This window comes from Sinohyriopsis cumingii, chromosome 7, assembly GCF_028554795.1.
Source record: "Sinohyriopsis cumingii isolate HCF-2022 chromosome 7, ASM2855479v2, whole genome shotgun sequence".
Lineage (NCBI taxonomy): Eukaryota > Metazoa > Mollusca > Bivalvia > Unionida > Unionidae > Sinohyriopsis > Sinohyriopsis cumingii.
The window spans coordinates 12,426,501-12,453,993 of NC_142967.1; the positions used below are offsets into that span (position 1 = coordinate 12,426,501).

At 34.6% G+C, this 27,493-nt stretch overlaps 1 protein-coding gene across 1 annotated transcript in view; it reads left to right on the plus strand.

Annotated features, from left to right (window-relative positions):
* LOC149794746 (uncharacterized) overlaps positions 1-27,493 on the plus strand; it is a 159,799-nt gene that overhangs the window by 50,418 nt on the left and 81,888 nt on the right. The window contains exons 13-19 of the mRNA XM_089966230.1: positions 382-487; positions 4,127-4,227; positions 8,774-8,866; positions 14,406-14,479; positions 15,062-15,155; positions 20,845-20,933; positions 25,026-25,131. Coding sequence (XP_089822356.1) covers positions 382-487; positions 4,127-4,227; positions 8,774-8,866; positions 14,406-14,479; positions 15,062-15,155; positions 20,845-20,933; positions 25,026-25,131 — 663 coding nt within the window. The remainder of the gene's footprint in view (positions 1-381; positions 488-4,126; positions 4,228-8,773; positions 8,867-14,405; positions 14,480-15,061; positions 15,156-20,844; positions 20,934-25,025; positions 25,132-27,493) is intronic.

Sequence of the window (27,493 nt, forward strand, 5' to 3'; positions counted from 1 at the left end):
AATTTATTTAGTATTCATCATGTCAACAAAGCTAGAAGGTAGGCTTCACTTGTTTCTGTGTTCATCTCGTTTTACCTCCAGACTGTAAAGTGTTTTTACCATCTTTTGAGGGAGAAATTCACTTTTAACTCTTCTGCTCAATGTATAAGCAAAGGTATGCAGCATGGAAATGGGCAGCCTTACATTGTCTTGGTAAAATGTAAGATTAAAATAATCTCTTTCCAACTGGAGTCATGTTTAAATACATTATCAATCCTATTTTTGACATGCACAAAGGCCAAAGATTTGTTTTTTCTGCATTAACTTTGTGACAAATCATTCTGCTGAAGACTTTGATCTTTTCTAATTAATTGCATATTTTCAACAATCATATTCTTTCAGTTTTCATTGTTAGAAGAGACCTTGTCCACACTTGATGCCAGAGCATCTGATGCTCTTCAAAAGATGAAAAAGTTGTTTTCTGCCAGCATACTCAAGGAAGGTCTTGGTAAGAAGCCATTGAATATTATTTATATATCTTTCTGTTCTTTCTTTTTGCCTCCATTGATTGATCAACTTATTGATTTTCTTGCCTGTGAATGGCAAGACATAGGCATACATTATTGGTGATGACAGTACTGGTGATATCAACATTAGGATTCTGTCTTATTGTGCTTCAAGTCATATATGTTCTATATCATTTGCTATATTCAACTCTAGCTATGATGTAATATTTATAGATTACTGCATTTGTATGGGAAAATATGAATGAGTTTTCAGAACGAATACTGCACGAACTTGTGAGTGCAGTATATCGGACAAAACGAGTTCATATTTTCCCATACAAATGCAGTAACCTTTTTATTATATGTTCATTTTTTTTATTCTACCTAAGGTTTAATTATATAAACAAAATACACTATAAGAAACATTGTAAATGAATGAATGCCGTATTCCAAACTAAATACACAAGCGCAGTTTTGACATTACAAAATGACATCATTATTAATGCGCACATAGCTCCGCCCAGATAAATTTGAACTTAGTCGCGCAGTCGATATAACTTTCGAAAGAAAATGGCGTGTCTAGTTAAAATTGAAATTTGCAGTCATATTGTGAATGAATGCACATTGCAACGACTATTTTGGTATTTTGTTTCGATTCGACGAAGGTTTGTGATTTTGGACTGGATTCATCTGTGCAAATTATACATGAAATACATCAGATTGAAGTGGCGCGGGAGAAGCGTGTTTACGTCTGCAAATGTGTTTCTGTTTCTGTCGTTGAATGTTTGAAATCATCATGTGGGAAAATATGAAGTCTTTCAATTGCAATTTTCAAAAAGACGCTATGGAATTTAATGTGTATTTCATTTTGAGTGCAGTAAGGAGTATGCAATTGCACTTATCATCAAAATTACAACACACTTTCGAAATGTGTAATCCAGATTGAAAACCTATGACATGGCTCATGTAATTCGGATTTGCAGAATTAAGAAAAAACATTTTGAGGAAATTCAGGATGTAAAACTGTAAGTATATTTTATTTTGCCATTCTTATCACCAGATAAAGAATACAGTATATTCGTTGTCACTTGTATGTTGTTTGTAAGGACATAACCGTCCGTCTTTTATATAATGTAGCTAGCCTAAATCCGTAACATTGTATCAACGCGGAATGTGCCAAAACAGCTGGTTTTTTTTTTTTTTTGCAGTCCACGAAACATGTTTTAGTTCATTCAGAAACAAATTTAAATAACCACAATGTAAAGAGCCTCTTATGTGAGTGTATATGATTTGTTTACAAATCAAAAGTGCTGGTGTCTGCGTCATTGTTTGTTTACAATAGAAAGTAGTTCCATTATTCACGTGAATGCTATATGTGCATTGTCGCGCGCGTTCAGTGTCGGGGAATACTGAATGATTCCGACAATGTAAAGTTAACAGGGAAAAAAATGAGCATATAATAATATCATATACCTGATGTTGTGCATCTTGGTATGCTTTTATTTCTTCTCTCACATGCTTAAATTGCAAGTTTCCTCATGAATTTGGTATGCTAGGATTTCCTCTCTCACATGCTTAAATAGCAAGTTTCCTCATGAATATGGTATGATAGGATTTCGTCTCTCACATGCTTAAATTGCAAGTTTCCTCTTGAATTTGGTATGATAGGTTTTCTTCTATCACTTGTGTAAATAGCAAGTTGCATCATGAATAAGGTATGCTAGGGTTTCGTTTCTCACTTAATTAAATAGCAAGTTGCCTGATGAATATGGTATGCTAAGGATTCCTCTCATGCCTACTTAAATAGCAAGTTGTCTCATGATAATTTATGGTATGCTAGGGCTTCCTATGTCACTTGCTTAAATAGCAAGTTGACTCATGAATATGGTATGCTAGGGCTTCCTCTGTCACTTGCTTAAATAGCAAGTTGCCTCATGAATATGGTATGCTAAGGTTTCCTCTCATGCCTACTTAAATAGCAAGTAGCATCATGTATGCTAGGGTTTCATCTCACATGTTTAAATAGCAAGTTGCCTAATGCATATGGTATGCTAAGGTTTCCTCTCTCACATGCTTAAATAGCAAATTTCCTCATGAATATGGTATGCTAGGGTTTCCTGTGGCACTTGCTTAAATAGCAAGTTGCTACATGAATATGGAATGCTAGGGCTTCCTCTCTCATATACTTAAATAGCAAGTTGCATCATGTATGCTATGGTTACATGTTTAAATAACTAATTGCATCATAAATATGGTATGCTAGGGTTTCCTTTCTCACCGGCTTAAATAGCAAGTTGTATCAGCAGTATTGTGTGCTTGGGTCCTCATATCTGCTTAATGTTGTACCATGAATATGGTATGGTAGGGTTACCTATCTTGCCTGATTAAATAGCAAGTTGCATCATCATTAACTCCATTCACTGACAAACACTGCATTTCATGCAACCTTTATGATATTGTTTCCTGTCAGTCTTTCATGATCTTTGCAGGTAATTGCATACCTTAAACTTACTTTAACTAGAAATTACAACATTTGTCCTCCAATTAGAACCTAACAGTCCTGTGCCATCAATTTCACATGAGTCTAGCTTTTTTGGTCAATAGCCACAAAACATGGTGTGTACAAGGTTTTATTAAAATGTTTGATATTTTAATTCTTCCTAAAGGAAAGCTAAGGGCTGAGGCATGGAAAGATTTCCTTTATTATATAATTTAGGGGGATATATCTATCACTTTGTGCATTATCCATCTGTCAGTAAACATTTTAATTTCTGGAGCATAACTGGAGGCTGTGAAGACATTCAAACAAATTGAAACATTTCCTATTTGTCAACCATGTTGTGTAAGCAATGAAAACTTGCATTTACCATGTGCTAATAAGTAAGCTATTAAAGTGGGATATTTTTTGTATGTAATACAGTGAGATACAGACATTGCTATTTTCATCAGTCTGTCGGTCTATAAACATTTTTGTTTCTGGAGCATAACTCAAGATATTGTCAACTAAATTTGGTACACATGTCAAGCATGTTGCATAGAGGTGCCTTTTGATATTTAGAATTTCCATTATTTTTACTATAGAAACTAACTGGTATATAAGTATTATATGAATTTAGAGTCCTGCACCACAGATTTCTAGCATGACTAGTATTAACAAATAAACATTGCTGGACCATAATGTAACTTTAGTTGGAGTCTTTGCAAAAGGAGGGGTCTGGGAGGGATGTTTCATCTCTAAAATGCTCTTTTCTTTCTATTCCAATTCTGTTTATGATTGGGCTAAGAAACATAATGGCTGCATGTGTCTCTAGGAGTGCTACTCCTTTCTACCACAAGAAGGTCACTGGGATGTCTGAGACTGAACCAGTGTTTATTCATTCATTTGGTTTAGTTGGTGTTGCATGTGCCATTCATGAGTAGCAGCTGAAACTAGAGGAATAAATGCTTTTGTTTGGATACTTGTCCATTGCATGAAAAGTAGGTCAGTTATTTTTTAAAATGCTTTTTTTAGACACTGGAATATTAACTATTGATGGAGTTCTTGTACAATCACAGAATTTTGTAAAAAGTTACCTTTGAATGATTGAGCTGTACTTTCTTACAAGAGGCCAGTTGTCGATTTTACAGTCTTTCTTTTTCAGAAGCCTTAATTGATCTCCTGTCGGTGACCCTCCAGGCCAAGACCTACCTATTGATGCGTGCTGAGGAGCCCCTAAAAGTAAAGCTACAAAAAATTGTTCAAGTAAGCTCTGATACCATATCTCTGGAGGAATTATTAATTATTTGCTTCAGCAGTTGCATAGATATATAATTATGTTTCCGTTATTTCTTGACTTTTGTCTAAAATTTTGCCATCACATTTACAAGATAAGTGAAAAATAATATTGGATTTTAATTTATTGCAATATAAACATCAGTAGCATCATTTTGATCGATATTAGCCAATATTTGTTAAAGGCAAAATCACTAGATAGATCTGGCACATAAAAGTTGGTACCGTCCAACTTCTCTCTACTTTCCACTGAATTTCATACATGCAGAGCCATTTAAATCCAGAATATTTTCAGTGATTTGTAATGAAATATGAAGTGAACACAAGCAACTGCATATTGTGGTTCATTGGCTCTCACTTGCCAAGAAATTTTGTTGTTTTAGAAAGACCATGACAAACAATATGTTATATGGCTCTTGGATGCACCATGGTTGGCTACACTGATTTATCTTGCAGACATTGTTTCCAAGGTTAATGACATCAACCCGGGACTTCAGGTCTGTCTCTGACTCTGTTTACTGCTTATGATAAAGTTCAAGGATTCATGAGGAAACTCTCAGACTTTCTTGACTGAAACTGATATTACTTTACCCTCTGATTTCTTTGAACTGTGTTTTGGCCTACTGGACATCACTAAGGAAGCAATTTCAGTTATTTCCCTGAAATGAGTATATTTATGTCCATGATCTGTTTCTGTGTTTTGAGCCTGCCAAAAGTCTAATGCTAAAATCGAAGGAAAATTTGATGAAACTGTCATGTGATGGTAAAATTAAAATGCAATCCAGCAATGCAGATGTGATCCATTTTTCTATGCATTTGAGTGGTTTACAAGGATATGTTTGATGCAGCCTTAGACATCTTTTGCTTCATCTTATTCTTGTGAAAATGATTTGTCTTCACTCATTTCAATTAAAAACAAGTACCGAAACAAGATAGGCAAAGCTATCAAGCTGAATCTCACTAGCATTGAGGAACTTTATGTGGGATGACATGACCACCTGTCTCACTGATTGTAAGTAATAGGAAAAAAATCAGGTTTTTTAATTGTTTTGCTTTTTAATAACATTTCTTTCAAGAATGCCCAGGTTTTCTTAATTACACTGTTATACTGGTGCTTTCACATTTCTTTCAGATGTAGATATTTAAAAGATTATCAAGAAAATCAAGGTGAATTTTGTTTAGTATTCAGTAAAGTTAAACAATTTTTCAGGGGTTTATTCTTTAAAGGTTGGCCATGATAATTTTTAGTCCTCTTAGGTGAGTCTTGTGTGCAAAATCTTTAATGTAAACAACACCAACACATAAAATCTATGACAAGGTTTGCTTGATTGCATATTCAGGCTGAATTCAGTTCATTGTTTACGTCATGAAACCTGTATGGTTTCTAGGAAACAAATGTTATAAACACAGTGATGTCATGGCATGAACCATGGCTACAAATTTATATGCTGACATTAAAAGGTATGCAAAACTAGATCATTAAGATACACATGCCTCTATTGAAAATTGATGGTAGAACATATGTAAAAAGATAGAGACAAACAGTTTTATTTTCCTTTAAAATGTAGAATTGTTTAAATATTACTTATCAATAAATGAATTTTCATACATAACTTTTTACATAATTTTAGAATTTAAACCTTCTGGATAGACATATCCAAACTTTGAATCCAATATGTTTCTGTTAATAGATGTTCAACTTCAGAAGTAATAATGTCATTTGGTATAAATGAAAAATTCTTAACTTCTGCATGCTGTCATTAAAATGTGTGGCAACAATGAGACAGATAAGATGGATTGCTAAATTTATTTTTGCCAAATATGTTTGTTCATGTGTTTAAAAAAACAAAAATATACTTCTTATTAAAAGTTGATAATTTCATAATGTTGATTAAAATTTCCAGGTTCTATCTACCGTTTTCAATGATAAAATGAGCAGTACCGTATTTGCCAGCCTATAAGTGGATGCATAGTATAAGTTGAATCAGTAAATTTGGCAAATTTTCCATCCCTCATCCTTATACAAGTTTATGCTGAGTATAAGACAATGCCAGATCAACACCTCAGATTGTTTTTCACTTCGTTCCACACAGCATTGCACATTTTTTCCTACCTGCAACTCAGTAACCTTTCCAGTCAGGATCATTAAATGTAACTAAAAATACCTAATTTATTTCACAAGAAGTATTTTAAACATGTACTTTTAGCTACATACAATGATGCAGACCCAAAAATTTATTGAGTTACAGATAGGATAAAACTTGCAAAGCTGTGTGGAATTAAACTATAATAACTTCTGGTTTCATAAATATTAAAAATAACACTATACTATTTCAGATTACCAGCAATAGGGAAATTGCATCATAAATACTAAAATGCATTTTCGAGAGGTGGTGGGTGGGGGGAGGGGAAGAGAGATACTGAGAGAGGGATTTATATGTATTCCATTGCATTTTTCATTTTGCATCTCGTGATCAAAATCAAATATGGTCCGATATATGAGAGAGAGAGAGACAGAAAGAGAGAAAGTTCAGCTCTTCGTGGATATTTGTTCTTTTATTTACTAATTGCCCCCATGTTGCTGAAGCTTTTGCCAAAGAGAGAAAACATTATTAAATGAAACAGCAAATGTAAACTATGAAAATACATACCATACTCCTGCAATGTTTAAATATTCACAACAGTTATATCCATATAGTCTCCATTAGGTTAAATCCCAAGAATGACCATTTTGCCTGCTGTCTAATTTTCTTTGCAAGTATCACAACCTTTCCATTCCTAACAAATAAGATTTTGTTTAAAGTGCATATACTCTACCTGTACTTGGGCGGCAATTGTATTTGATCTTTGCTCATGCTAGATGTACTTTAAATTGCTGTTGGTTCCATCGGCAAGTTCAAAAATGTCATTGGCTGAGAAATTTACAATAGTAACCACCTGGCATATCCTTTAACTATATGGCATGGTATTCATAATACCCATGGGTAGCCTCATTTCCCTATTGGTAGCCTTGCTAATCTACTCTGGTCTGCAGAATCTTGACCTCAAACAGGTGTTATCTTGGAATGACTGAATACAGCCATAGCATATTTAATTAGCATGTAAATACCACTACAAAACCATGTGATTCTTTTAATAATATAAGTGGAAACAAAAACTAGAAGGAATTGCTTACCTAGTGGTATTAATTGATAATGGAATATGGTACTGCACTTGTACACAAGTAAAATCAGTTATCTGGTAAGTGAACAACACAGAATTACAGTCATGAATACATCTCTGTTTGTCTGTCTGTCTCTCAGTGGGGCATACATATTATTTGATCATTAGGTGCAAGAAGAAAATTGATGGAATATGTCTTTGTGATGGTTATTTATCTTCTAAATTGTAAATTCTAATGCACATATATGTAATCAAATTTAAACAACATATATTACAATGTACATTACTGGTGCATGCTGCTTTAGTGCAATTACATCTGATGAATGTTAATTTGTAATATTAATGATCATGTAATTGTCTAAAATACTCAGTGTGGGATCCTATATTATTCATCCACGATCTCTTCCCCAAAATGATATATTTTTTGCACATTATTTTTCGTACTCTTGAAGAATTATTTTCCATACGAAATATATGATAAAGCAATTTGGATGGCATAATCCATATATAAGTTGATTCAGAGTATAAGACGAAGCTAAGATTTTTTGGTTAAAAAGTATCGTCCTATAGGCGGGCAAATACGGTATATCAAAGTTTCAGTTACCAAATTTGATCATGATTTTCTTTAAATTTAACAAATAGGGATCAGTTTTGGGGAGGTGGGTTAAAAAAATGGGACCCATGCCTGACCCTGTGTTATAAGCGGGTTTGCTAGTTATCAGGGCTCAAGTTCTGGAGGGAGTGGTGTAATAACCAGTAAAATCACTTATCTATTAGCATTATGTAGTGTTATACAATTGTAATATGCCATTCTGTCACATAATAACCAGCAACATCACTTGGCAACTATTGTTCCAAGGCAAAGTTTTTGCAGCTATCTGTCCTGTGAATCCTAAATGGGTTTTTAATAACCTGCAGTACCCCTTCATTATAACACTGCATGGGAGCTATAAAAGTTACCAGTGTTATAAATTAGAGACCCTTATACTGAGGGATGTTCCAATAAAGATGTGTCATTAACACAGAGACAGAGAGATCATAATTGGTTTTGGAGATCTTAAATACAGTGAAATAAGTTAAATAGTAAAGATAAAATATAATTGCCAATTTAATGGAATCCATGGCCTTAACTTAGTATAAAAGAGACTACAGTTTACTGAGGGGATTTGTGGTTAGGGGCCACTGTGTACAGACTTTGACATTCATTGATTAGAGATAAATTCCACTCCCTGTGAGCAGCTTTATCTTTGTTCATAATTTCAATTTGAAATGGGTACAGTCTTGTAATATGTTAAATGTATCACATGCTTTTTCTTTTTCACTTAATATATACAAGGTTTCCTTTCCCTTTCAGTCAGTGTTCCCTGTTGTCTATGAGACTCACAAAACAGTAGCAATGGATGAGCTGAGACAGAGTCAGTGGGATATGGACCTCAGTCCTAGACTGGTATAACTGAACATAGCCATACATAGTACAATGTTGTTCTTCACACCATTGCTTTAATTAGGGACTATAGGTTTGATTTGGGAAATGAACTGATTTCAGAGGATGCAGTCTCTTGCATCATAAATGAGAATGATCTAACTGGGTATTTATTGGGGAATGGTTTCATTTCAGAAATTGTCTAAGAGAAGTTTTACTGCATATTAAAGACATGATCAGAGTTCTGTGTAGGATCTTTTGAACAAAAGAGACACAGTTCTCCAATAATGAGGAGTCTATTACTTTGATAATGTAAAACCATAGTCCTGAACAAATACAAAACAAAAAAGTGATAATGCTGGCAATGGGGAAACTCGTAGGAGAGCATTCAAGATCATGATAGGTTTGTTGTGTTGCCACAGAAAAACACTTTTTCTTATGCCTCTCTGCACCCATGAGGGCACAGGGCCTTGACTACATCTCACAAGTTCACCTGGTTCAACACTGTTGTCTTCAGTTCAGCTCACATTTTTCTGGCATACTTGATCTTCATTGGTCTTCCAACCTTTCTCTTACCTTGGAGGTTCCATGTTAGAGCCTACCCAGTGATTTATTTTGGTGGTCTTTCTCAGTGTTTATCCCAATTCACCCCCATTTCCTTCTGGAAATTTCTTAGTACATAGTCATCTGACTGGTGGATTCCCACAAGTTGGTGTTATGGATCCTCTCTGGCCACTAGATGTTGAGGAGGTGGTGGAGGCAGCTTTTCACAGAGGATGTCAGTTTATTGGAGGTCGTCACCCTTCAGGTCTCTTAACTATAGAGCAGGACAGGCTTTTTGTTTGTTGAACTATTAGATCTTGTTCCCTATAGAAAGGGATGATTAGCACCATGCCAATTTCAGGGTGTAAAATGATTGTATGGCTTTCCCATTTCTGTTTCTGATGTTGGCCCTTCCATTGGTCAAGACGCTCACAAGATAGGTGAACTGTTCAGCTTCCTCTAGGCCTACTCCATCATGTTGTATTTGCTGTATTATCATTCTTGATTTTCTTTTTTTTGTTTCATATAATGTACATATGGTTCTTTTGACAAGGTAGCTGGTCTTGGCCTTCAGGTGCTGGTGTTTGTGGTGGTGATCAGAATGGAGAATCTCATAGCACAGCATTCACTATCATCCTAAGTTTGTTGTGTTTGCCATAGCTTAATATTGGGTGTGTCTAAACATAGAAGTGAAGTCTTAGGTTTGAAACCTTTTGGTATGTTCTAATGAATGTTGTAATCCTGTCTAATTGTTATTGCTACCTAATACATCATAATATCAATAATATATGGCAAAATCTATATTTTGCCTATGATTATGTATGAGAGAAATGCAGCAATCCTTGGGGTTAGGATGCTGTTGATTCAGACTCGCTGAAGCATCAGCTGTGTTTGCCAAATATGAAATGTACAACTGTTGGCAACCTTTAGTATCCAATTTGAGGCTGATGAGGAAGAGAGCAAGATTCTTTAAAAATTCCACTGACTGATAATGACAATCAATCAGTGACCCATGTTCATGTTAAAATAACAAGAAATTCTGCACATATTCTTTGCCAGTTTGAAAATAAGAACAATTATGTATCCTGTACCTATGTTAATATAACAAGAATTTATACATGTATATCATGCCTACCTGTGAATTGGCAGTAGGTTTATTTCCAGAACAAGAGTAGCATGCTTGCAGTAGAAAATGCCAGCTTTTTCTTGTATGCTTACAACAGTTTTGCAGTAATACTGGAACAAACTTGCTTCACTTTCTCCAAACAGCATGATTGCAGTATGTTTCAGTTATAAAAATATGCCCCATTCATACTGTGATTATTTAATTTATGCCATTTTCATTCTGCAATCAGTCTGCAGACAAGTAACAGCATAGGTAACCAGTATATTGGTTGAGTGTCCTAGTCCTACACTGTTATGCTGTAACAATGCTGGACATCAGTGTTGCAAAGTAGCATAGGTCACCCACGTCATGGCAGAATGATTGGTCAAATCATATATTATGTTGGAACCATGATGCATACCTGCTGCATAAAAGCATAGATTACCAGAATGGTGGCAGCATGAGTTACCTAATCATACCCTATTTTGTTAGATTTGTTTGTGGTCAGCATTTTTGCAGCATGTTTCATTTGTATAAATTATGCTTCATTTATGCTGCAGTCACCTGTAGAAGACCAACAGTATTGGTAATCAGCATGGTGACAGCATGAGTGTCCAACTTGTACTCTGTTATGCTGTAGCCATGCTGGACATCAGTGCTGCAAATCAGCCTTGGTCACCAGTGTAATGTTGGAACCATGCTACATATCAGTATTTCAAAAAGCATAAATAACAGTATAGCAGCATTTTTAATGTTCTCCTCTTATGTCACATGGATGTATCAATGCTCCTGATACATTTAGAGTTTTCTGTAGATCTCAGGGACTTGCACATTAACAAAAAAAGTGGAGCCCAAGCTTATTTGTGAAGTTGTATAGGCTACCTGTCAAGTACCTAAGTACAATTAATTGTGTAAAGGTGACAAAGTGTGGCAGAAATTGTAAAGGCAGAACTTTGTTGAAATAGAAAGAGAGACAAGTTGGAAATATAGATGGAGTATACTTTCCTTGAGAAGTTGAAACTCCAGCAACTTGTATCAACATTGATTCTGGCATTTGCGAGATCTCTCTTGGTGACAGTGTGCTTCTCATAATGAACAGAAGTAGTAATTGGTATATTCATGGGTTTTGGCATCAGTCCCTTTCACAAGGATTTTTGTCTTGCTTGGATATTTTGACATTTTCTTACTACCATTATAGAATTTCCAAGACTTATGATTGTAATGTTTCTTATGTGAAGAAAGTCATGCAAGTTCCATCATATCCAGAAATCAGCACACTTGCAGATAAAAACAGTCTTGATAAATGATAAGAGATCCCTGTACTTGTTTCAGGCACTGATAGATACTATAGTATCACTAATTTCCTTGAGATTTCTTTGTTACCCTGAACCATAAAGTTAAAGACTGAGTGAAAATCTAGCCGAATATAATCAATAAGCCCCACCCCCATTTTCTTACTTTGTTTCATTCAAGAAACAAAGCTGTTTAATAAGTCAGCATTATTTCTATAATCTGGTGATAAAATATTGGCTTTTACTATGTCAAAGTATTATAATCATTTTTGTGGTACTGCTGTTGGGATAGAAATGGTTTGCAAATATAATTTTTCAAAAAGCTAATAATATATAATGAAGTACATTACACCCATTTTAGTGAAGAAAAGAAAAACTTTTGTATATAATATTTTGAAATTGCATCATCTTTTAGATTTTATATCAGAGTGAATACAGCATAGCTGCAGCATGTTGCAACATTTATTTATCTCACCGTCAGAAATGATTAAAGTTTTCACATCACAACTGCAGCATTTTCTGTTTGAGTCTAAGGTAAAACAGAACAAATTGCTAAATTTTTCCATGTACTAAGTAAATTCAGTGTGATTGCAGTGTGTATATTTAGCATTTTAGTAGTACGTGCTGGAACACAATATTGTTGTGAATTGTCAATATCTATTCAGCATGTCTGCAGCATGTACATTTTGTATGCTAGCAATTCATGTCGGAAAAAGCATTGTTTTGATATTTTCAAAGTTGGTTCAGCATGACTGAATCATACATATTCAGCATGATAACAAGTCCATGCTGGAAATCAGCATAGATGGGTGTTGATACTTGAAATACAATATTACAGCACAGATGCAGTATTTGATCAGCATAAGTAATGTATGTAATGCACTTGCAGTAAATGCTGCAATTCTGTAAAGGCTATGTTAAATAAAAGAATCTGCACATACACTTTTCCTGTATTAAAATAATGAGATTCTACATGTACACTCTTCCTATGTTAAAATAATGAGATTCTACATGTACACTCTTTCTTTATTAAAATAATGAGTTTCAGCATGTATGCCTATGTCTGTGTTATGATAATATGTTTCAGCAAATGTTCTGTGCCTATGTTAAATAATAAGAGATTCTGCACATACACAGTACCTATTTCCAAATAATGAGATTCTGGGAATATGCTGTGCCTATGTTAAAATAGCAAGATTCTGCAGATATACTGTGCCTATGTTAAAATAACAAGAGATTCTGCACGTATACTGTGCCTATGTTAAAATAGCAAGAGATTCTGCATGTATACTGTGCCTATGTTAAAATAGCAAGATTCTGCAGATACACTGTGCCATGTTAAAATAGCAAGATTATGCATGTATACTGTGCCTATGTTAAAATAGCAAGATTCTGCAGATATACTGTGCCATGTTAAAATAGCAAGATTATGCATGTATACTGTGCCATGTTAAAATAACAAGAGATTCTGCATATATACTGTGCCTATGTTAAAATAGCAAGATTATGCATGTATACTGTGCCTATGTTAAAATAGCAAGATTCTGCAGATATACTGTGCCTATGTTAAAATAGCAAGATTATGCATGTATACTGTGCCTATGTTAAAATAGCAAGATTCTGCATGTATACTGTGCCTATGTTAAAATTGCAAGATTCTGCAGATATACTGTGCCTATGTTAAAATAGCGAGATCCTGAATGTATACTGTGCCTATGTTAAAATAGCGAGATCCTGAATGTATACAGTGCCTATGTTAAAATAGCGAGATCCTGAATGTATACTGTGCCTATGTTAAAATAGCGAGATCCTGCATGTATACAGTGCCTATGCTAAAATAGCAAGATTCTGCATGTATACTGTGCCTATGTTGAAATAGCGAGATTCTCCATATACACTGTGCCAATGTTAATTTAAGGATTTGTATGTATATATACTGTGCCTATGGTTAAATAATGAGTTTCTGCATATATACTGTGCCTTTGTTAAAATAATGAGATTCTCCATATATACTGTGCCTATGTTAAAGTAATGAGATTCTCCATATACACTGTGCCTATGTTAAAATAATGAGATTCTCCATATACACTGTGCCTATGTTAAAATAATGAGATTCTCCATATACACTGTGCCTATGTTAAAATAATGAGATTCTCCATATACACTGTGCCTATGTTAAAATAATGAGATTTTCCATATACACTGTGCCTATGTTAAAATAATGAGATTCTCCATATACACTGTGCCTATGTTAAAATAATGAGATTCTCCATATACACTGTGCCTATGTTAAATTAGTGAGATTCTTCATACTGTACCCATGTTAAAATAGTGATAATGCATCATGGGAACACATTTTCATCATAGTATGATTTTGACTGAAATGTGCAGGAACCATACACAAGTTACCTTTCCAATCAGCCAGACAGCTATACATGAACTGTTCTTCATGAGTGAGGGGGTACCAAAATATTCTGTACTTGTATGTCTGTCAGTTTTTCCTTGCACAAACTTTTAAATATCTGCCTTCAAGCATGCCTAACAGATACAGTTTTGTTAAATGTACACTTTTATTTAGTTAAACATGACTTGTTTTTGTAACAGATATTTTCTTTTTTTGCAGCTGAATATGTTGATAGGAAAGATCAGAGATGAGGTGCAGGATTATAAACAAAACTATCAAGCCACATTTCTCAGGTAAGGCCACTGACAGTGTTAAGGGCTGTCCATTTAATACATATGCGTGGCGGGGGGAATGGGTGCATACACTTGCATATGGGGGGGGGTGTCTACTGGTAATGTACATACGCATAGGAAAAGGGGTGTGTGTGTGAAACTTCTATAATAATTTGTCTAATATGTAACCTGTTTGACTGGGTTCAGTAGGCGTTCGAATTTTAGCGGACACTAGACAAACTTTAAAGTTACGCAGCTTATTTCTTTGATGCAGCCAGACATTCAACATCGGTGGACTATATGTTTTATTTAACACGCTAATATTATTAATCCGTTATGGTTTCTGCATGGATTAAATATATGCCGTTCTATGGAATTTGGGGTGGGGGCATCAAGCGTATGTACGCAGGTGGGGTGGGTGAATAAAAAAATATGCATGTGTACAAGGGGAGGAAGGGTCAAGTTTTGCTTTATTTTTGCACATGTACTAAATGGATGGCCCCTTATAAAGAATATTTTTGATTCGTCTGTTTTAGTAGACATGCTTGATAAATATGACTTTAGTGGTGGCAACATCACTGACACAATTTTAATTTGTTCCAGGTTCTTTGATGTGGCGGAAGAGGCAGCTCAAATGTTGTACAGGTTACTGATGGCTGATGTTTGTAAACTTAAACTGAAGTCAGAGAAACAAATGGTAAGTCATCTTATACAGAAGTTCAAACAAAAATAAAAACAGTATTTTCTACAAATTTTTCAGACAGTAAAATTTATTACTTTTTCTGTCTGAAAACATAAAAGCATTTAATTCAGTGTCCAGAACGAAATGACTTAAAAATCCAAGTCAAAGCAATCAAACCCACATGACATTAGGCTATTCCTTCAGTCACACAGTAAACAGTATGTGATTAGGTGCAAGTGTTACTATTATCCACAATTAAACTTTGAACATGAAAGCTTTTGATTTGAACGGTTTCCTCTTTTAGTAATGGTGACATGTTTGTCTATTAGTAATGGTGACATGTTTGTCTATTAGTAATGGTGACATGTAATGGTGACATGTTTGTCTATTAGTAATGGTGACATGTTTGTCTGTTAGTAATGGTGACATGTTTGTCTATTAGTAATGGTGACATGTTTGTCTAATATTTCTGTGTTTAAGATCTTCACATGTAAATAGTTTTAAACAAAAGTTATTCATTATATCAGTGTCAGCAATCTAATGAATAATGAATAGAGAAACCTGTCACTCCAAGTTTTGACAATTTGAATCATACATGTAACTTGTTGAGGTTGTTTCCTGTCATAAGCAAGCCAATCCTTCACTTTCAGAAAGTGATATTAGTCTGTTTCTCTTGATTTATCAATTTGTAACCACAGTTGTATCCAGAAATATCATTGCATAAAAAGGTTGTTTTATAATAATGTCTGAAAATTACAGGGCAAGATAATTATAAAATTTTAGGTGTTCATGAGACTGACCTTTGTCCATTGACTTACAGAAAATGAGGTAGATATTTTTGGTTATTGTAATTGCAATGACATTTCCAAAGTATGACCTATCATTAGACTCTTAGAAAAGTTGCCTGAATTTGTGAGTCATCTGAGTTGAGATTTCAGAGGGAAATCACTAAACATGATTGCTACTGCGAAGAGATCTCATGGAGATATGTGGTTGCTTTGTGAGATGGATGCTTAAGGAAAAGTTCCCTTAGTTTTTCATTTCTTAAAAAACTCTGGTGTTGCTTGCTAACCATTATTTAAAATATAAATCATATCTATGGTTAAAGTTTAGCTGCTTGCTAAAACATAAGGGAAGATTTTGGATACAAAGGCAGAGTCTTAGATTTCATCTTATTTCTTGAGTGTTGAAAGAAATGTTCAGAGACATGCTGCAGATTTCTCAATATCTTTTTTACCATATTGACCATTATATCATTCAAGCCATTAGTGAGCAACATATACTCAGACCTTCCATTGCATGACACTTGGGCAGATTCGGGTTTTAGTATATGTTTTAGGTACTAGTTATAACAAACAGCATAGACCCAGATCTCCCATTGCCTGACACTGTGGCAGATCAGTGTCTAAACTATTTGCAAAACTTCATGCGTGTAACCAACAGCTATGACCCAGATCTCGCATTGCATGCCACTATGGCAAATTTGGGTCTAAACTATTTGCAAAAGGTCATAGGTGTAACAAACTGCATAGACCCAGATCTCCCATTGCCTGACACTATGGACAATTTGGGCTTAATTTATTTGAAAAAATTTCATAAGTGTAACAAACAGCATAGATCCAGATCTCCCATTGCCTGACACTGTGGCAGATTTGTGTATAAACTATTTGCAAAAGGTCATTTGTGTAACAAATATCATACACCCAGACCTTCCATCATATGATGCCCTGGCAGAATAGGCTCAAGGCCATAAGTGTAACAAACATCATTGATCTGGTCTGCTGGTGAATGGTCTGTGCTGTTCAAAGTTTATTACATACCCATTCAGTCTTGTATGGTCGATCTGACATTCGATATGGCTGTTCATTGCACATTTTCTTATTGCACACCATGACTGGAACTATTTAAATGTTTTCACAGATGTCTTTACTTGCTGTTAGTATTTAGAAATGGAGTGAACTAAACTTTTGCCTAAATAAATATATATCCTGATTTGTTTTGAATTCCATTCACAATGTAAAGCTAAATATATTTGAAAAGTATATTACAGGAGATATATAATAAATAATGAATACAAGACCACATTTTCATTTTGTTCAGAGTCAGTTAAAAAAATTCATATGGCATTGTTGTATCCATATGTAATATTAAAACAGTTTTTTTGAATGGAATCAGAACAAAGACATTATAGTTGCATATATTTGATGTGCATTATACTCCAGCAAAGAAGTTAAATTATTTGTGACTTCCTGTGTTGAAATACTTCTCCTTTAAATGCATTCCACAATTACACTGGCATTAGGGAAGTAAACTGCTTTAGAAAAAAAGGTCTTTTTATCTAGATACCATGTAGACAAAGAGATGAAACTCTTATCTATTACCTTCCCATACTACTGCTGGATGGCTACACATCAACAGATATTTACCATTTTTAAACTTTCGCAAGATACTATCAATACGGTACTGCAAGACCTCCCAAAATCCTTTTATATCTTCATTATTTCAACTCATTTACACAGAGTCGGGTTAAAAGTTTGTATTAATGTATATGTCACTTGTTGCTTTAATTTTTAGACTGATCAATATTTATGTGATTTTTTGTTGTCGCAGTTATAGACTTTGTTTATATTGACCTTGTTCTTCAAGATGGTATTGTTGTTGCATGTTGTTGGTTTTCTTTATTCATAATCACGGCATATTTTTATTGCTTGTGCTTAGCCATGTATGTTGTTATTGTGATTCTGTGAACACTTTAAGTTTTTTATTTTCTAAAATTTTGTTGTTCTTGTCATTTTAGTTAAACAGAGGCAACAAAAGGCAGTAAGTTTACCAAATTTAAATTTATTAAGACAAACATGAGATGTGTCTTGCTTGCATGAAGTGTTCATCATCCTCTACCTGCAGTGTTTGTGCATCATGGTCAGAAAGCATTTTGGCCATTGTATTGTGGAAAATCTTTAAGAGCAAGGAGAGACATGAAGTCTTGGATAGACTGCACAATTTTTTAGCCTTTGTCTGAAGATGACATTGATTGCTAATGTAACGGGGAATGACATGATGGTTCATTCCCATCCCCCAGCCCACCAAAAAAAGATCATGCACATGATGACAGCTTTGATGATTACAAATTGGAGAAAAAAAGGGTTGTGATAGAGTCAGAGATGTGTTACCTGATACACAGGTGATGACACAGTTCCTGGTCTCAGGGTATCTTTTTCTGTACATTCATTACCATCCTCCATAGATGGATTGGAATTAATATGGGAGTGCCCCCCCCCCCCCCCCAATCATGTAGGCAGCCCAGAGGGTACAAGTCCACTGCATGTCTAAGCATGGCCTTTGGGCCTGTAACTCTAGGCACATGGGGTATTTATCAGATCATGATGACATCTTCTACATGGATATGGAGGTTGTGCCAGATGAGGACGTCTTCTACATGGATATGGAGGTTGTGCCAGATGAGGACATCTTCTACATGGATATGGAGGTTGTGCCAGATGAGGACATCTTCTACATGGATATGGAGTTGTACCAGATGAGGACATTCCCTACAGTGATTGTGGGATAACCTCATACTCAGATCATACAATGGAATGGACAGAGTAGAGCTTTAAAGTGTCTGTCAAGGAAATGTATTGTGTGTTGCCAATTCCAAATGCTCACCAGCTGTGAGCCAGGCATATAAGATGATGGTTTCAGAAGACTGTGAAGATGAAGACAAACATTCCTCTTTCTGTCTGCTGCTGCAGTTGGTGCAGATAATGGAATATCAGACCACCTGTGATCCATGCAATTCTAAAGTACTTTTTCTGAAGCCAGTTACCAGCAATGTTTTTGTTGTGCTGGTATTGGACACATTTGGACACACTTACCACTGAGCTTATGGCATTAGTTTAAAAAAACGTATAAGAACATTTTCTATGCCACCTCTAAGCTCACACATAAACATTGTGACAACATTTTCCATGTTAGACCTAGCATACTATTAATTTGTTACTGGCCAGAATATCAGGTATTGTAGTGTATGGCCAGGATTACCAATGTCATCAGTAGGGCTCAGCACCACCCTGTGGCTAATGCCTTGACAGACAGATTCAACTAACTTAGACTTAGTGCGGCAGCCCTGAGTGGTTAAGTGGACTAAAGCACTTGCCTTTACAGATCACTGCCATCTCACCTCTGTCCACATGGGTTTGAGTCTTGGGCTAAGCCAACATGGATATGTGAGAAAGCTTGCCTGTGGCATCCCATGAAAATGGCGTTCAACCCATACATGCCAACCATTACGCTTTTCGCCTAATTGTTACGCTTTTTTTCCACTAAATTATGCCTGACGCATAAATGTATTTGGATTATGCATTTTCGGTATATCCCCCTCCAAAAAAATCAGTAATTTGTTTTCTCATTTTTATTAACATCCCATTAATCCCACATACCATATTCTAGAAAAGACTGCTTCTGTGTAACTACGACATAAGAGTATGCTTGTCCATAGACTTACATGCACTTTCCTAACAGTATTATGTTTTATTTATAGCAGTTGCCCTATTTCCAAGAAGTAGGCTGGTTCTACTTTCAAACTTTTGACCTCAGTTTCTATTTATAGCAGCTGTATGGCTTAGTTAGGAGAGAACAGACTGGTTTTTTAACTTGTAATCTTTGCTCACAGATTCTTTGTTCAAATTGATAACTGGTACAGAACCAGTCTGTAGGTATTTGGTGCTAAAAGTAAAGTCGGATTTATTCTAGTTGATGTATGTGTTAGAGCAAAAATGTTTTTCAAATAATTTCACAGATGGATTAGAAAAGATGAAAAATCGATTCAGAGATGAATACATGAACTACATATTACAGTGTTCCATTCTGCAGCAGCTTCACGCCCCTTGCAGGCTGTGTGGAAAGTATTTAAATATTGGTCATGTTGGTAAAACAAAGAAACCTTGAATTAGCTCGTTTTACTAACTCCAGTACTAAGGTAACTTCTTTTTTTACAGCAAAACTAAATTGTGGACACAAATTTTATAAATTCAGAGGCATTATATACCGAGTTCTTAAATGAACATGGACTACCCCTAACAGTAGAAGACTACATTGGTCCTTTGTTCAAACAGATGTTTCCTGATTCCAAAGTTGCAGAAAATATGCATGTGCAAGAACAAACATAATACATGTATTTTGATCCAAGACAATATAAGCTGTTGGCTCACATGCACAGTCAATCTTCTCCAAGATAAGAATTGAATCTGATAGGTCCAGTGGCTGTAGCCCAGTTGACCAGCAGGCCCAGTTGATGTCGGCACAACATCCTCACAAGCCTGGGTTTAACACTTTCCCTGGAGTTGCCAGGAATTTTTATCAGAAGAATTAATTATTTTCTGTGTGATCTGTCTATGGTCATTCCAGGTTACATGACAGTTGGTTGTTTTGCTGTCATGAAAAAAAATGTGTCATCATGATATCTCTTCATCCTACTTGGTGTGTCACTCAGCTTAAAACTGGCAAACATGTGGTTGATGGGTAGCTACCAAGCAGTGGTAAGGGGAGATAATGGGTAAGAGTTTCTTTCCTTTTTCTTGATGGTATTTAAATGGAAAAAACAACAGGGCTGCATTTAGATGGTAGCAAGTTTATTTTTCTTACATTATTATGATTGGGTATATATTCCCAGAGAAATATAATTTGCTAACGAATTTGATGTCTACAGGAGCTGTTGGAGATAGACCTCCTGATGCTGAGCCTGGCATATAGACTGAACCAGTTGGACCAAGACTGGAGTCAATACATTTACCCACAGTATGTATAACTCTTTGTATCTCTGTTACTATCATCATGACATCACTTCATATAAAGAGTATATTATTCTTTAGCATAGCACCTAGAATCATCAGATATCAACTCTAAGTAGTTCAAAGTCTTTGAAGTTACGGGATAAATAGACTTGAAAAGACTATTAGGCATTGAGTATTATAAATGTTTTTGAAACATACAACATTTTTCAGCTTGTTCCATAAATTATATGTCTCATATAAGATCTTTCATTTATCAGTTACACTTGAACTGTAGTGTTGCCAACCACCTGGCCCCAATTTCACTAACATTCTCAGAATTTCCCCTTTGGTTGTGGTTTTACATTATTTTCCTTTTGATACTTAAGTCAATATCAATATTTTTGTCACAGTTAGACATGGTAGAAATGTTGAAATCACTTTTTAGTTTTAAATTTGATACATGGAAACCTTTTTAGTCTTAAAAAGAATTGAAGAATTCCTCATATTTGAGGAAATCCTCAACATCTCCTTAATGATAAGGCAAGACTCCTATAAGGACAAGTCAAGAATTTATGACTGTATTTTAGTGATAAGGCAAGACTTCATTAAGGGCAAGTCAAGATTTTATGATTGTTTTAGTGATGAGACAAGGCTTCTTGAAGGACAAGGCTCCTTGAAGGTCAAGTCAAGATTTTATGACTGTATTTTAGTGATAAGGCAAGACACTTTTAAGAACAAATCATGATTTTATGACTGTATTTTAGTGATAAGGCAAGACACCTATAAGGACAAGTCAAGATTTCATGACTGTATTTTAGTAAGAAGGCAAGACTCCATTAAGGGCAAATCAAGATTTTATAACTGTTTTAGTGATGAGACAAGGCTCCTTGAAGGACAAGGTTCCTTGAAGGTCAAGGCAAGATTTTTGACTGCATTTTAGTGATAAGGGATGATTCCTATAAGGACAAGTCAAGATTTTGTGACTGTATTTTAATCCTCCCTAATGCTTGCTGAGTAGTCTTTGTGAAATAATCATTGTTACTGACTAAGCAGTAAGGAAGATATTTAGAAATTCAATTTGAGGAAGAAATTTCAGGATGCTTAGTGAAAGCGGGGCCTTCAGTACAGGAAAACTTGATTTGAGTGACCTCTGCTGTGAATGATCACCTCTCATTTACAAAAAAATTGTTTGTTACATGGATTTGTTTTACTATATAAAACCACTGGTGTAAGTAACCACATAACCAGCAGCTACAATGTTTTGCAGAGAAATGTTTCATCACTGCTATCAATTACTGTTTCACAAAAGCTGATGTAAACACTACATACCTTTATTTGATCCTTTGTAACTATGATTGATGAGTAGAATCTACAGGTATGGATTGTTCTAAACTGATCCCCACAAAATAATGAGGAAATAAGTTGGTGCTTGTTTGATTAAATTCATATGGTAGATTTGTGTGCTATATGATTTAATTTGACTCAAGTACATGACAAACTGCCATATTATTGCCATGGTCATCTAAGTCCCAATTACATTTAACCATTCCATCATGGATGCACATAGTCCATAGGTTCACATTGATTTTTGTTCTGTTGTGATGTCTAGCACTCGGGCATCATGCCACAGATATGTAGCATGATGTCCTACCCAGTCACATTATCCTGACATCAGGCTGACCGGTCCTAACACTAACCTCTTAATGCTGCGTGCCTAGCAAGGAAGCTGTTAGTATCATTTATGTAAGTCTTTGGTATGACTCGGCTGGGGTTCAAACCCATGACCTCCTGCATCCAGGACATGTACTCTAACCACTAGGCCACCAGAGCAGTCAGAAGGATGTTTTTGAAACAAAATACTTTGCTTAAGATTTCAAATAAAAACACAATCTTAATATTGTAGAATTTATTGTTTATCTCTCACAAAACATTTATGGTATTGTAAAATGTTGAAAAAGCCTTGAACCCACACAATAAAATAAATAAATTGATGCAATTTGGAAGTTAGTGTTTGACAAATCAAATTGTCCTCTTCATTTGCAAAACATATAACATGAAACAGACTATATTGTTTCTGATGGCATGAAGTTAGGTCTGATAATAAATTCCAAAACATTCATTATGTTAAACAATTTTATCACATAGAATGGATAGCAAAAAAGAATCAAGTTTTACATTTTCACATATGTCTACAGCTGAAGATTACTTCTATAAAGTGGACAGCTCTCTGATAAGGCTTCTGTATATTGTGATAATATCAAGATAACTAGCAAAGGATATAATATTGATAAAGTGACTATTTATTGCAGAAATGAATAAATCCCCAACCTTATGGTCTGTGATCATTATCAATTTCCCCTGTCATCAGCCATTCATACTGGGATTTAAATTTCTCATGCTTGAGCAACCATTGCCCGGTAGAATTTATTTTTGGACATTTGATTCTACATTTGTTCCTTCCTGTACACTATTTTGAAACTAAATGTAGCAGTGTGTTGGCTGAAGATTTCATCTTCTCATCTTCAGATTTTCTATCACTGATCATTGACCATGTGCTCTTGAATGATTCACTGATGTATCTATGCATTGATAGTTTTGTCATATGCATCGATAATAAGAGTGGAAAATCAAATAAGAATGACATTTACATAATAAAGGCTACTTTTAATTTTCAATGTCCATGACTATTAATATTTGCCTCTTTAGTCTTTATGTTTATTGATATGTATCATATCCTGGGTTGTGTATTGTTAAACATGGTATAAATCTGCGAATTATGATAAATGGTATAAGTGTATTGTTTCATCTCTAATCAAAATCGATACGACATTTCTTTTAATCAGTGAAACTGATTTTTGTGTGCTGCTTTGGCATTGAGTATACTATGTCCATCAATCATGGTGTGAACTCGATTCCGTCAAAGACTGGCTGTCTCAGTATGTTATCTTTATTTTCTTAAGTCTTTTTTATGTGCCTCATTGGTGCCATTACATAAATATTCCTGCCAGTGAAAATGGATCACTGGTTCCAGGGTGCAGCTTAAAATGAACCCTGATGATAAGTAGGTAACCGTTTTATCAGCCATGGTGACATGGCGCATACAGTGATGCCCTTCAAGACATTCAGAACATCTTTACCATCACATGCCTGAAAAAGACATCAGATGCAATTAGTGGCCATTTTGAACTGGCCCCATGTCTTTTGTAACTGTTACATTATAATAATTTATTGATATCATAATGACTCAGTGTGTCATCACCAATAGGAATTTAAGCAGTAGTTTAAAGCTTTGGAAGAGAAAGATTTCTTCAGGTTTTTACTTCAAAATTTACAAGAATAACATTGAAAATGAAAAGTGTGGATAATTCATTGATTGATGAAATGTTGTCATGTATTATTTTCAGTTCCTATCTTACATAGTGAGAATCTGTTCTTCACATGTCTAACTGGATATTAATGTTGTAAAAATTTGGGAACTATCACTATTATTACCTCCAAGTCTTTTTTAGAGAGTCAAAGTTATTTGACTTGCATTCAAAAGAGATGAGGATGCTCTGATTACTCTCAAGATTGAAGTCCCCTAGGACCATATTAAATTTTTTGATTGTGAATTGTTCTTTTGGGCATAATGAGTTTCTCTATTTTCACTTCTTATTATAGGTAAACACATTTTGATAAAACATCAAAAACCAGTCAATCTTTGAAACTGATATATACAAGAATTAGGATTTAATTGTATCTGCATGTGTATGTATATTGATCTTAATTTATGCATCATAGCTTTAGTTTGTAAAATGAGCATTGGTTGGCCACATGCTTTGAGTAAGTTTCATGTTTATGTGGTTCAGTTTAGTGTAAAATTGATTTTTCTGACTGAACTTTTCTTGAGTGTTCAGGGTACAGGGGTTTCACTTTATTGAAATTAAAGAAAGAAAAATTTGGTACCAGAAATATGATTTGGTTTTAAGTGAATTTTGGTTTACTGTGGTTTCAGTTGTAAGAGGCTTCGATGTATTTTGTTAAAATTTTTGCAGGCCAGATCCCATACATTATAGCACGTTTAATCGACCAGAAATTCAAACACTGCATTGCAGAACAAATAAAATGATAATTTCAGGATGCAGACATGGAGGGTGGCATTTCTACAAGAAGGATTCCATTGGTTGGTGGTGATGAAGGTTCACATGCAGGAGATGGTAACAGAGGCAGTAGCTGCTGACAAGGTAATATATTTTTTTGTCATATACCCATGTGTATCTGATTAAGGATAATAACTCTTTCATTATATTGCATCATATAACATCTAGATAGTATTTTGATTGGCACATTGCCATTTTGATTGGCACAATTATCTGCTATTATTATATCTTTGTAATTTATGCAGGTTTCTAATCTATCTGCATTTTAACCTCGATACCATGTTTACACAAAATTTTTAATTGTAAATCAAACACAATACCCTCCTTATAAATATGGAAACATTTTTTATGTACAGTCAAACCTGTCTCTTATGGGAAATGGCAAAACTGACCACTGCACACAAGTGAACACTGGTTCACTTTTTAAAATTGGTTTTTGAACAAATTCCATGCACCTAATGTCATTATCATCATTATATTATTATTATTATTATTATTATTATTATTATTATTCTTGTTGTTGTTGCATTATCAGGATTGTTTTATGTGTATTGTACAACAAAAATCATAATTACATGTATATGTTGCTTTCCACACAAGATCATTGTATGCTGCTTACTTTAATCCATCCAATAAATGAAATCTCCAATTAAAAATATATACTGACCTTATTTTGTTCATGCTATAAAAACAAGATCTGGATTAGTCAGTTGCCAAGTTCAAAAGCCAATCAGTTTATGTGAGAAGCATGTGACAAACAGAAAATAAAATGGTAGTATATGGTTATTTGTTATTACCCATGAACCAAAACTCCTCCTACCTTTACAGTCAGGTTTGAATATTGAATGACTCCTGACCCTAATGAAAAGGGATGTAACTTGTATCTCTTATCTAAGATAACTCTTTTCTTTTGATAGCTTTAATTTAATTTCTGCTGCAGTATAACACAACTACATTTCCTACCATCCAGCAGACAAATTGCATTGACCCTGTATCTAATGATAAAAACTGCAGTATAACACAACTACATTTCCTACCATCCAGCAGACAAATTGCATTGACCCTGTATCTAATGATAAAAACTGCAGTATAACACAACTACATTTCCTACCATCCAGCAGACAAATTGCATTGACCCTGTATCTAATGATAAAAACTGCTGTATAACACAACTACATTTCCTACCATCCAGCAGACAAATTGCATTGACCCTGTATCTGATGATAAAAACTGCAGTATAACACAACTACATTTCCTACCATCCAGCAGACAAATTGCATTAACCCTGTATCTAATGATAAAATCTGCAGTATAACACAACTACATTTCCTACCATCCAGCAGACAAATTGCATTGACCCTGTATCTAATGATAAAAACTGCTGTGCTTTCAAATTGTATATCTTGACACCTTTGAGTTAGATTGTTAGTATGACTGGAGTTATGAATACAAATGAGATCAGAAATGTTTGCACACTGATTCACCTGATATTCCTTTATCTATGCAATCTTGAATGAGCAATATAGATTCACTCTAGTGACCACTTAAGGCAGGGAGAAGCCATTGTTTGGTACTGCCAAATGCAGGTGAGCATTACATACAGGACATTTATATTGGAAATTTGCCATGGTAAAGTTTGAACAGGTGACTGCTGAGTAAAGGTGACTTTTATGATGGTTTTGATCATATATTTATTTTTTTAAATGTTTTACCAATAGCAGTTGAATGCCATTTTGTTCATAGCCTGTTCTTTGTGGCCAGGAATGTGAGAAAAATAATTCTTGTTGTTGGATATGAAAATTCTATCCTCATAATTATTGTTGGATAGAAAAATTCTATCTTCACAACTAGAATATAAGACACTCTGGAAACCCTGTCTGACTAATAATTCTGACCCACAATTAAAATTTTATAATTCTTACACTATTTATTAATCTTACAGTAGTATAAATTATCTTAGTATGTTAATTTTTTCATACCCTCAAAGTCTTTTATATAGATTATAATTGTAGGTTTAATGCACTAAAATTTTTCATACAGTTTTGTTCAGTTAACTTCAGAGTAAAATTACATTGATTAAAATTTCAAAAAGAGTTATGCACTTAATTTAAAGATGAAACTAATTATCACCTTGACACAGTAGTGTGACTTGAAAAAGGAATTGAAATTTTCTTGTTTCTTTGCATAAACATATCTCACTGCCTCTTGGTTTAGAGAAAGATAAGGAATGAAGCAAGAAGTAATGTTCCATGTGAAAATTTGGTGTATTATTTGAAAAAGAATTTGAACTTAATAATTCAGGGCTCTGCCAAACATGTAAAATTGAAAGGTTATCAATACCAAAAGTGAGAGCTAAATATAGAGTGTACTCGCATTAATATCTAGTTTGAATAGAGCAGTTGAACCCATTTTATCCTGTATATCAATTTCAAATGCAATGTATGAT